Source organism: Botrytis sinoallii (genome assembly GCF_014898435.1).
Source record: "Botrytis sinoallii strain Bc 23 chromosome Unknown BSIN_008, whole genome shotgun sequence".
In the NCBI taxonomy this organism is placed as follows: Eukaryota; Fungi; Ascomycota; class Leotiomycetes; order Helotiales; family Sclerotiniaceae; genus Botrytis; species Botrytis sinoallii.
The window spans coordinates 1,250,399-1,262,905 of NW_024066035.1; the positions used below are offsets into that span (position 1 = coordinate 1,250,399).

The 12,507-nt window shown below is 38.1% G+C and overlaps 2 protein-coding genes across 2 annotated transcripts; one reads left to right on the top strand and one right to left on the bottom strand.

The window, feature by feature from the left end:
• Positions 1-4,141: 4,141 nt before the first annotated feature.
• EAF02_005365 (uncharacterized protein) lies at positions 4,142-6,646 on the top strand. The gene is made up of 4 exons (XM_038901413.1): positions 4,142-4,551; positions 4,662-5,420; positions 5,472-5,646; positions 5,695-6,646. Exons 1-4 carry the CDS (start codon positions 4,461-4,463, stop codon positions 6,137-6,139), a joined length of 1,470 nt encoding a protein of 489 aa, XP_038758753.1. The 5' UTR covers positions 4,142-4,460; the 3' UTR covers positions 6,140-6,646.
• A 2,277-nt stretch (positions 6,647-8,923) lies between these two features.
• Positions 8,924-12,234, bottom strand: EAF02_005366 (uncharacterized protein; the record flags this gene model as incomplete). The annotated part of the gene is made up of 2 exons (XM_038901414.1): positions 8,924-9,838; positions 9,895-12,234. The coding sequence occupies 2 exons, from the start codon at positions 12,232-12,234 to the stop codon at positions 8,924-8,926; spliced, it is 3,255 nt and encodes a 1,084-aa protein (XP_038758754.1).
• Positions 12,235-12,507: the final 273 nt, after the last annotated feature.

A 12,507-nucleotide genomic window follows, 5' to 3' on the forward strand; every position in this document is an offset into this window, starting at 1 on the left:
TCTGCTCCCAATCCTTATACAAGTATGGCAATACGTCACTATAGATTACTATAGTTTTAATAAGAATAAATACAGTTATAATAATGTATTCGTTATTATTAATCAATTAATCAAATAAGCTATTTCAATATCCTATTATAAATCAATCAATTCGAGAAATTAGACTTGCTTATATCTATATTATATATATAGATACTACAATACCCCGGAAACTATAATTTCTGATTATAATCCTCAATTTATATCCAAATTCTAGTAAGAATTCAATAATATCTTAGAAATACAAGTTAAGTTATCTATTGCTTACTATTTGCAAACTGATAATCAAACTGAGATTTATAATCAATATCTTTAATAATACTTGTAACTCTTTATAAGCTATTATCAAGATAATTAATCTGAATTCTTATCAATAATGGACTATACTCAATTCACACTTCTCTATAAATTACTAGGTAATCAAACCCTATACAAGACCTTATATAACTATCTACCCCGCAATCCTTGGGATTAGAAACTTAATTTCATTATACCTATTAATAATTTGAATATAATCAATATTAGAGAGTATACCAAATATAATAAACTAGTATTTAATCGAGCAAAAGAAAATATCTTGTATACATAAGAAAAGATATCTCGATTAGTCAATTCGCATTGCCACTTAATCGATTTCGATATAGGAGATTATATATAACTCAGTATAAGGGACTTTCTGATATAACAATCATCTAAAAAACTGGATTACTCTATTCAAGATAAATTCAAGATTATTGGTTAGACTAGAGATTCCTTTTGATTAGACTTACTATTCATTATAAAAGTCCATCTTGTGTTTCTATCTAATAAACTTCGTAAAGCGGTAGACAACCTATTTTCTGAATAAATCCTTAAACCACCACCCCCAATAAATATTATTAATAATATTGAATAGGAAATAAAGCGTATTCTAATTATAAAGAAAGTATGTTAATAGCTTAAGTATAGAGTATCATAACTGAATACTAATGATAATCTTATTTGATATCTTGCTTTTAACTTAAAAACTGCTTTGCATCATCTTTATGACTTTCACCTACAAAATCTCATTTTGCCAGAACCCTCTGCATACCTATTGAAGTAGATTTATCTCTATAAGAGTAAAAAGGATAATTATGATTTCACAAATAATAATTAATATATAAATAAAAAAGATAAAAAGAATTTCTTTAATTCATTATTATAATAAAGAAAATCCTAATTATATAAAAGGTTGAAAGTGACTGGACAAAAATAAAATATTAACAAAAAAAGTCTTTTCCTCTGCTCGATAGGCTTAAATCAAATTAGAAAGAAAATCTCTATAAATATCAATGGTTATAATTGGATGAGATATAATAGTAAAGATTGAATAATTTAAATCGAAATATTAGCTAAGTTCTTAGTTAATAGTAATAATAAGTATATATAGGATAATTACAAGCCAAAAGATAAGACGACTATTAGTCATAGTATGTACAATAATAAGGCCAAGTCTGTATTCAATTGTATCTAATTATTTATAAGTTGCCAAAAGCTCTGCTTTTATTTGAATTAGAACAAGCTAGTATTGCTGCTTTAATTTGTTTTCTTATACTGCAATTTCCATTATGCAACACTTTGTAGTTTCTCAAGTAAGGATAAAAGAAAGCATTTCTTTCGAAATGTAACTCTTTAGCTTTTTTTGTATATCAAGTTATCTCAAGAGTTAATTTTATTAAAAACTAGTAAAATTGTAACTTACCTTTACTATATTGTTATACTCAGTAATAATCAATTGGTATTGAAAAAATATCTTATATATATTTCTATCAAGCAAGTGTTTATACTTATATTTGCTAATCAGACAAAGCAAACAGCGAGATTGACCAAACAATTATTTAGGAAGTCGATAACAGATATTATTTCCCTTACCGGAAATATAATTGTATATACAGTCAATACAAATCCAATTGTTTTTCTAAATATATTATTCTTGTTGTAATACTATCTTTTTGATAACCTTTTGTTTAGAGATTCCTATTTATTGATATTAACAAAGCCAACGCTTTTATAATAAAATATATCGAATTTGTGACCAGATTGACTTTGATGCAAGGCCTCCAGAATATTTTCCTCAACTATCTCGCTATCATTTTCGAGATTATGAAAATAATATATCACTATAGTCAATTTATTAGTAAACTTCTTTCATAATCATCAATATAATTGATTAAGGGATTATATTCTTCTTTTGAATTCTATCTCAAAAAATAATGGAATAGATATATTTAATGAGTATATTAAAGATCAATCTTATCCTTAGGTATATTGCCTTTGATATTTGTAATTACACTTGTTAGATAAGTTGATTGTAAGCTAGAGATATCAAAAGAAAGCCTTATTTATATGCATTTTTGTTGTTCAACTTATCTTCCTTATTATCCTCCTTTTCGCTGATAGGATTACTATTACTTCTGCTATAGCTCGATTTCTCCTTTTCTTTAATAGGATATTTGCCTTATGTAATAGAAGAGGCAAATACTCTTTTCGTTATAAGCTATAAAGAAGTATATCAATAAAGCAAATACAAAAGAAAAATAAACAATTTATTACTATATACATATCCTTTTGCTACTTCAGCTGTACTAACAATAACTTGCTCTTACTATTGTGTTTTCTTGATAGTATAAAAGGCATATTAATTATTAATCAAGAAATACAAAAAAAATAAATAATCAAAAAAGATTTGAAAGAAAAAAGGAAATTCAGGCGATCTATATATTTCAAAGGCTTCATATTGTTACTAGACTATAAAACAGTTTCCTCCATTTCCCATATACCTTCCCATCACGAAAAAAAGCAAAATTTGCACATATACCTGTTTATTATACTATATTACAATATAAATAATAATACCTTATTGGGATTACCGATGTATCTACAGATTAGATAATTGTAAAGCTTGAGGACAAGCTTTTTCGAAAGAAGAAATAGTATTACAGATCATATCCAATTATAGCTGTGATTGCTTATATATATACTTATATATATACACAATCACATATACATAACTAGTATATAAAAACACTCTACAAGCGCTTTGCTCCCGATTCTATAGTTATAGATTCTAAGAATAAATTGTACCCTGCTCTCGCAGTTCTTCTAAGGCAAAGTGTCACAGTTTGAAGCTTTGGTTTAATAAGAAGAGCAGCGAATTCTTGTTTTAATATATTTTTAAGGTATTCTATGAAGATATTTTTGTATATTATATTTTCGATAGATATATGATTTAAAGCCTTTTTGAACTTTAATTGTTGTATTTTAGGAGTATTATTAATCCCAATATATATATTATTAGAAGCCCAACTTATTATAAACTTATTAAATAATATTTCTTTTTGATTTATTATATTTAAAATATATTGAAATTTAAATTGAGATATTCTATTAGTAGAAGTATTAGAAGTTTCAGGCTCAGAAATAACAGTTGAAGACCCAGGTAGTGGATTAAATGGCTATGGTAATAGTAGGCTAGATAATAGTAATATATTAAATAGACTTATTGGGGTATTAATCATTAGAATATCAATCATTTTGATTATTGTAAAAAGAGGTAAAGATGTATAGAACTTAATAGGAGAAGACAGGAATTGATAGGTGTAGACAGGAGAAGATAGGAGAAGGTAGGAGTTGTTAGGAGTTAACTAGAAGATATTCATTTCAAAATTTATTATAGCTTTTTTTATTACATTTTAATTATAATAATCCAAATATTACCAATAACATTTAAATTCAACTAATCAATATATTATTATTATATAGATTCATAAAATACTAGAAAATCAGGGCTTTCGAATCATATATTTACTTTTTAAATAGATTGGGTTTAAAGGATACAAGTATATCTTTAAAGTTCTTTTACCAAAGGTTTTCAGATCCTTATCAAAAACGTAACCAAATACTCTTAGACTCTCGAGGAGATAAATATCCCTCCGATCCCTGATTGGCTGAAAAAAATTTGATTATTAGTAAACAGCCAACAACACCAATACCAAAAAGATTAATAGATATAATTCAGAATTCAATAAGAAACGTTCTATCAACGAAGAGGGTCTGAATATTGAGATAATCTATATGTCGTGTCGTGAAAGTTTTTGAGCGAGGCATCGGATTGGTTATTTGTCACATGATTTGTATAATTCCGACGCTAGCGAAACGTAAACATTGAAACCCCCATGATATTGCCAACCAAACCAACGCATTCAATCACTCAACCCAGCAACCCGCGATCCCCCACGAATTCTCCTCTCGAACAATCCTAACTCGAATCCCAATGTTCATCAATTAACGCGACGATACACGAGATAATCACGCGAAATCTACCTCGATCTCCAGTTCTAAAGCGACAATCGCCCCGACAACAAGAAATTCAAGAAAGCAAATGCGCCACTAGGACATCAATGACTACCCTCGTACGAGCTCGGAACCCTCTAGAAACTCTGAAAATGAGCCAACAACCTGCGACGCGAAGAAAGAGTAAAAGATTGGCTGGTGGGTTGCGATATTTCTTACTTTTTGGGTTTGCGATTATGGGAGGGGAATGTTGGAAGCTGGATTTTTTTGGGAGTGCATTGGCCAGAAAGTTACTGACAGAAGTACAGGTTATGAGGAAGAAGATGGAGATTTTCAATTCACGCGTGTATCCAAGAAGGCCAAAACTACTGTATCTGTACCTGATCCAATGCCAGAGGCACCGCCTGTAACGACGACGGTTCCTAGGAGAACTAAAAAGGTAGCCCGCGAGCGCGAAAGCCACAATGTTACACCGGCGTCATCACCGCCTGTCAAGAAAACGAGAGCAGCACCCAGAACAAACCTTTCAACGCCGAAAGAATCGAGGGTAGAGAAGGTACAGAAACCCAAGAATGAAGTCGAACCGAAACGAGCAACCAGGAAAAGTACGCGTTTATCGACTGAGAAATTTCAAAATGGGGCCAGTGGTTCAATGAATGGAAGCAGGGATTATGACAACAGTATTGATATGATTGGCGGTGCACCTTTACCAGAAGAGTCGAACAGGTCAACTATAGAAGCTCCGAATAACACACACTCTACGGTCATTGCCTTGCCATTCAGCGATACACCAATTATAAATCGAAATAAGGAATTACGAAAGAAAGGCGGGACAGGCCAGAGGAGGAGTAGCTTGGGTATGCGTGGGAGGAGGGCAAGTTCACTCATTGACAGTGGATATAGCGCAATACCCCACAAAGAGGTCGAAACCTCGCAATTTTACAAACACATTGAGGACGGATTGCCTGAGCCGAGAAGGATGAAACAGCTCTTAACTTGGACCGGCGAAAGAGCTTTGCCGGAAAAACCTGCACATGGCGATCCGGATAGTGGTGCAAAATTGGCAGGTGAATACTTTCATCACATACAAAGTCTAGAGACAGGACTAACAAGTACAGCGAGAGCAATATCTGAAGCTCTTCTCAAAGACTTCGGGACTAATAACACATTTTCGAACTGGTTCGATCGAGAAGAAAAACAGCCGACCAGGATAACGAAAGTGGTCAAGAAACCCAATCCTAAGAACATCGAAGCAGAAGAAAACATACAGGCTTTAGAAGCACGAGTGAAACAGTATGGCTTATCTTTCCACTACCCAATATATGGGCTAACAATCACTAGACTAGAAATCGAAAAATCGCAATGGATATCCTACAAAAGGCCCACTGCTCCTCTTCCACCCCTCTTCCCAGATACGCATGGCGAAACAAACCCACTCTCCCCCACTCAGATAGATCCTACTCTCCTCGACCCCGAACAATCTGCCATTCTCTCCCTAATAACGTCCTCGTCATCTCTCTCCCTACGCGAAAACGCCTCTGAAAGACTCAAAACTATTCATCAAGAAATCGAAGGGAAAGTAGATTGTTTCTTGGACGGCATACACAAAATCGAACGATATGCGGAAACAGTAGGAAGAGTCGCGGATAAGATATTGGCGTTGAGTGCGGTGAGGCTGGAGGAGAGAGAGAGGAGGGAGAGGGAGGTAGTGGGGACGAGGGATGTGCCAATGGTAGAGGTGCTGAGGAGTTTGAGTAGGATTCTTCCCGAGGGGAGTACGAGATAATCTTGCCCGTGTCTATCGATGCAAGTCTCGAACAATTTGCTGTGTAGTGGAAAACTCCATAATTACAGGGGACTCAGTTCCGCTTCACTAGAAATTTAAGGCTTGACAAAATATGTGGGTTCAATGGCCAATCCCGGAGAAGGCCTTTGCGATGGAGATTTTATGAGGGATGGGAAATGAGTAGAGCGAAGATGGAATGTTCAATGAATGATGATAAAGCGACTTTTGGCAAATAATCTGTTTTCTTTTTCACCCGTTTTTGGCTATTTTGGTCATTGTGAATTGGAAGAGTAGATAGTAGGCTTACTTCCTTGTTGAGGTTTTTTTGTGCAAATGGATGGATTAGGGTGTGGAGAACGCAGTTTTCATGGAGTAAAGGGAATATTTTGGGGCATAGGGGTGTTTGTGGACAATGCCTGACATTGGCATTGGCATTTGCATGTTGCGATGGTGACAGTTGTAACGGTGGATTGATAGATCAAATTAATCAACCATCAAGACATATGACGGTCTTGACAAAATTGACGCTGTATGGTCTCTTGGTTTCATAAATGTGGAATGTGCGGGGTATGTAGTGCGAAGCTAGATAGCGGCTCGCTTTTAGCCTCTAATAGTCGGCTCTTCCAAGCGGCCTCCTAGTTCCTAGTCGGGGAAAGCGGTTGTCCCCAAAAATTTTGATAGGTATTTTATTCAATTTTTAAAAAAAGAATAATGGATTTCGTATTATTGAATTGCTATAATCTTATTGAATTCAACAATATAATCTACCACATTTAGCTTTAACTTTATTTGTTATAATAAATATAATAAATAAATAATAAGAATCAGTATTTTATTAACAATAATATAACTTAAAAGGTTGTGGTTGATATAATTCAATTATTATGCTATTTTCGAAGTTTTTTGGGGACAACCGCTTTCCCCGACTAGGAACTAGGAGGCCGCTTGGAAGAGCCGACTATTACCTCTTCACCGTCTATAAATCGACAATCGATTTTTAGTTTCGCTAATAAGTGTCAGGAAATAAAATTAAAGAATTATTTCGTCATTGCAATGAATGTAGTTTTATCGGATTCTAAACCCGGATCGTATATGCTGGAGAAATATTATGGTAGGGGTATTAGTAAGGAGATGGTATCGGAGGCTGCAAAACTTTTTATTCGAGAGTATGGTGTATGGGGTTCGTTAGCGAGCGAGAAAATGGGGGTAAAAAGAAGAAAGGTAGGTGAATGTTTGGTGATGTGTTACTTGCGTGGTTGTGGTTATGTTTCTGCACGATTTGATTTAATGGATTTGAAGTATTGATTTCAGTTGGGAAATTCAACTGCTTTGAAATATTCAACTCATTCGTGCATTCAATTTGCTGGAAAGCTTGAACTTACTGAAGTTGTCAATTCCATCCAGACATTTGCTATATTCATATATTAAACACGCAGAGTACTGACCAAAATTCAAACCCCCACAGCCTCACGAATCAAAATGTCAAGTCAAAGACTCATCGCCCAAATTTTACCCCTCGAGGCACAAAACATATACGTCCGCCTCCTAATCGACGGTAATTTAGTAGGCAACGTTTTTGCTACTCGCTAGCAGCACAAAAATCTTTCTATTCTGTGGATTACACAACTTTGCGTGAATAGCAAATATAGAAATCAGGGGGTGGCTAAAAGGATGCTTAGACATTTAAGAGGGGAAGAAAGAATGGTGGGGATTTTATCAAGCCATCCTTTTGCGTTGATGGCTGTTTTGAGGGTTTGGGGAAGAGGAGTAGAGGATATTAGGAGGGGTTCGGAGATGATGAAAGGAAATGTGAAGGAGGTGATGGAGGGGTGTCCGGTGGGGTATGTAAGGGAGGCGAGATTGAGAGGTTCGCTGTTTAGAGAGGGGGACGGAGGAGCAGTGGCGTGTGCCGATACGCAGTTTTGGGTCGATCATGAGGAGCCCCTTGAGGCGTTGGGGAGAGTCGAGGAGAGAGGTAGTGTTTGGCCTTTTGGAGAGTTGCCTGATGGTTGTGAATTTGTGACGTTGGTGGATGCTAAGGTAGGGTAAATAGACTTTCTAAACACTTCTTGTGTGTTTTCAAGGTTCAATTCATATCAAAACAATCATTTTGCTAATACTGATTACTTTGTTACGAATTGTCTTCTCAATGCTAGTTGTCAATTTTAGCTCACCGGGTGCTGAAAGAATCGGGAGCATTTAGCAAAATCTCGTTGGAATACCCAATTCGAACAGGGGATGACAGCTCTACTCGATAATGCAAAGATGAAGTACACACTTAACACTGTACCGTAATGAAAATATCTGAACGCGGCTCGGCCACTAGCGTAGGGTATACACTTGTGTATTTGTGTCAGGAGTATATCAATTTGCCATTAGGAGCCGAAACTGGAATTGAAATTTGAACGTGAAAGAAAAGATAGGTAGGAAAAGTTTCGAAAGAAAATCGTAAACGTTGCGCAACATAGCTCACCAGGCAGGGAACCCCCCCTTAAAATTGGATTTTGTTCCGTATCCGAAGAAGTCAAGAGGACTCATGAAATGGGGTATCAAGACTTCTATTCCTATTCAATTTCTTTTTCACAGGCCACACCGCTCTTTATGCGGTGTGATATAACGCTATTATATGCATAGCGCGTTCCACTCTATTGCATCGAATCACCCAACAACTAATATCTCCAGAATCATATTATTCCCATACACATGATGAACGCCTATAACCACCCCAGAATTCCCACGCACGCATTTTCGATTCTTACGTGCCGTCCTTCGTCTCATTCAATCTCACAACATTTCATCCGACTCCCTCAACCACGCCCTCGCCAAATCCTTCGCCAACCCTAACCTTAATACCCTCAAGATATCCACATCTGTCATCCCCGCATTGATTCCTTTCCTCCAATCCCACCCCCTCTTGATACCCCCCTTGTTCATCAGAATTCCACTCGTCATAACCGATTTATGGAATTGCGACACCATCATTGAACTTCCTACCATTGAGAAGCTCCCAGAGGTACCCGATGACGATTGACTTAATAAGTCCATGGGATTAGACCCCTTTAGACCTGAAGCGTTTTTAATGACTGTTTCGAGAAAGGCGTTGCAGACGGCATAAATACGTGGACCGATACCCTGGATATCTTCGATCGTGCGGAGGAGGATATCGATTTGAGAGGTGCCGAGGAGGGAGTCGGGCTGGTTAACGAAGGGCATGGCTTCGCCTAAGAGCGCAAGAATGTAATGAACAGGGATGACGGCCCCACGATCTTCATCGTAGATACCACCACGAATGTTGTCGTCGGAACTGATTATCAATGCTAGTAGAGCATTGGCTGCTTCCGACCTTCGGGTGATTGCACCCATTGCTGGTTTAGAACCTGGTGATAACATGACTTCTTGGTCTCTCAGGGTATAAAACCTACGGAGCGTTGCGTATCCGCTTAATGAAGTATGAACAAGTTCTGCAGCTTCGAGGTCCATGCTAGACATTTCATTTAAAGCGTTCTTTGGAGATGAGATTAATCGCCGCAAATGGTCATCAAGATTGGCCTCTGGAGGATAGGCTGTTGAGTATACCAAACATAATTGAATTAGAGTATCAAGGACATCTTTAACCTTAGCGGAATTATGAGCTAAAGCATAATACCACAAGGCTTCGCCAGGTGAAATGTTGTCTCGGGCAAGTGAATCGGCATATGACTATAGATTGTTAGCTAACTGTGTATATTGATAGCGAAAGGCCATGTAACACTTACCATTGCGATGGCTTCAGCTTGAGAACTCATATCAAGATCATTGAGTAATCGCCAAAGCTTATCGACAATCCCAGCACTATCTAGCTTAACTGTTCTCATGATTTCACCCACCATCTCTTCAGATCTCTTTTCCGAATCAAGTCGGCCCAACACAGCAATCGCTAGTTCCCATCCTTCTTTTGTTATCTCGGCGTGTCCAATCACTGCAGTCAACTCCGGTAGCTCTTGTAACGACCTTGCATATGTAATGAGAGTAAGGTCTTTGACGCCATCCTGTACTGTTGGTGCGCCAAGATTGATAAGATCAAGGTCTTCTTGGTCAAGTTCGCCGTTTGCAAGTAGACCTTGAGGTTCGGTACGAGGAAGCCACCCGGCCAACGATGCGACTTCAGCTAAAGCGGAAGATACAGGGCCGGACCAAGCGCGCAAAATACAAATGAGGGATTCAGTATCACCTTGAAATAGGCAAGCTAATCCCACTTCAACCATATCATTGCTATTGACATGAAAGTCGGTATTGCTTGCAGCTACAACCTCAAACGCTCGTTGAAGTTTGCGAAGATCATTTTCTGACTCATAATTGATGGCAGAAGCGCGAAGACTATTGATTGATCGCCCAGGAGCTAAACGTCTGTCGTCTTTCTCCTCATCATGCCATACAAGCAAACCGATAGTTGCTTCACACCAATCCTGGGAATTCTCAATGATAGGGATAGACTCTCCCATAACCAAACTATAAAGTGTAAGTAGGTTCTGGTAGATATTCCATGGTACCCTACTTGCAGCCCTCTTTGCAAGCTTACTATAATCTCCACCTAGACTACTCCTCATGGAAGACTTTCCAAATCGATTTGATTCAGGGCGAGAACCACCTTCTGCGAATTGTTTTAGATCCTCCGTAGCCTGTGATATCCGAAGTCGAAACAGTTTCCAGTCATTTCCATAGATATTCCAGTCTCCATTTATTGCCGGACATAGAGAGAGAACATTGGTCGCATCCTCTACTACCTTTTCAACATTAGTCAGGGCTACTCCAGTAAAGCCGTCCACCCCGCCTTGAGCATTGATATCGTCTGCATCGGACCACGAGTACCTCCAACCAGCACTTTTGAGGCAATTGATAACAGCTACAAGTCGCCCACGAACGACATTGTTAAGTATAGTAGTCCAGAATAAGTGATGAGAAGCAGGGCTCGGTCTGGTAGCCTGAACTTCCTCAAGTTGTTGTGGAAAAGGATCATGAAACTCCTCCAGCCAATCTAGCATGATTTTGGGAAGAGGCTTAACCACAGTTGTAAATCCCTTTTCCACCGGTTTTGAGTGATGGATTTGCATTGCAAGATGAGCCAGGTAATTAGCCTTTGCAAATTCTGAGGCTGCTGGACCTGGGCCAATGATCGAAGCGTACTCCTGCTCATTGTAGACTCCACTTCGTTCACTGTACTCCTGCCAAAGTGCCGTTAACTCGCTTGGTATGAGTGCCAAAGCACGTTTAAGTTTCTCTTCGTTGTCTGCCTTTCCCACACCCTGTTCGTAAAGTCTTGTAATTATTGCCTCCGTCTTCAATATTAGATCGTCTTCTTCATCTACGGCTGGTATTCCCTGGCTTTCAGACAGGGTTTTCGCAATTCCAGCAAAATCCGAAGCGGGCACCCTTTTACTTTGCGATTGCGCCAAAGATGCCTGAAAGTCTATCGAATCGTTCCCCATACTCTGTCGCATTTGTCCACCAGATGTGCTTGCAAACCGAACCGAATTACTGTGCTGATTGAAGATGTTGCGGTTCATTGACTTTGTTCCGCGATAGTCGTCAATGTCATCGTCCTCGTAGCTGGCATCTTCACTCTCCATATCTTGTTCGTCGTCATAAGAATCTGCGAAGCGATTGCGAGCCTTTGTATTAAATCCAGCATCTTCTTCATCCTCATAATCCTCTTCCTCCTCGCTTCCCGATGGCGATCGTAAATTCCTTTGCGACTTTTGAGATTTGTTGCCAAATACCGCTCTCTGTAGTTTTGATGCCGGTCGTGTGAAGAGAGGAGAGGAGAACTGTGGGCTCTGGAGCTCGGAATGACCGAAGTCTGATTGGGAGTGACCAAATTCCGATTGCTGAGAGTACTCTGAGTATCCAAAAGCCGACTTGTTTGGTGTTGGGCTTCGCATAGTGCTCTCCAAAAATGACGATGGCGCAGGTCCAGCGGGAGTATAAGAGCCGGCCGATGATGGAGGGGCTCCAGCAGGTGTAGTCGATGGATTGTTTGAAGTTCCAAAACTGAATCGACTATTGGTGCTTCTATTTGGTGTTGAGGGAGGGCTTGAGGAATACTCAAAGCCAGGCATCTTGCATTTAGCTGAACGTGTTCGACAATGGTAAAAGGTTGTACTTATTATGCAATTTTTTTACTCAAAGCTGTATTCTTTAATTAACCAATTTGAGCTTTGTCGGCAATGCCAATGAAGTTTTTGTATACAATTAATACCTAGGTATTCATTTACAAAAGTTCATCTACAAACCCCTGTCCAACCATTTTCAAAGAGCTATCGCGATAACTAGCGCAGAACCTTATTTCACGCGTCGACAATAAACAATTTCCAGAACGTCAATAATTGATA

Excerpts from the sequence above, each read along its gene's own strand:
- EAF02_005365 (XM_038901413.1), top strand. The coding sequence starts at position 4,461 with ATGACTACCCTCGTACGAGCTCGGAACCCTCTAGAAACTCTGAAAATG. Across the intron at positions 4,552-4,661 it reads AAAGAGTAAAAGATTGGCTG|GTTATGAGGAAGAAGATGGA; the intron begins GTGGGTTGCGAT and ends ACAGAAGTACAG. Across the intron at positions 5,421-5,471 it reads TAGTGGTGCAAAATTGGCAG|CGAGAGCAATATCTGAAGCT; the intron begins GTGAATACTTTC and ends TAACAAGTACAG.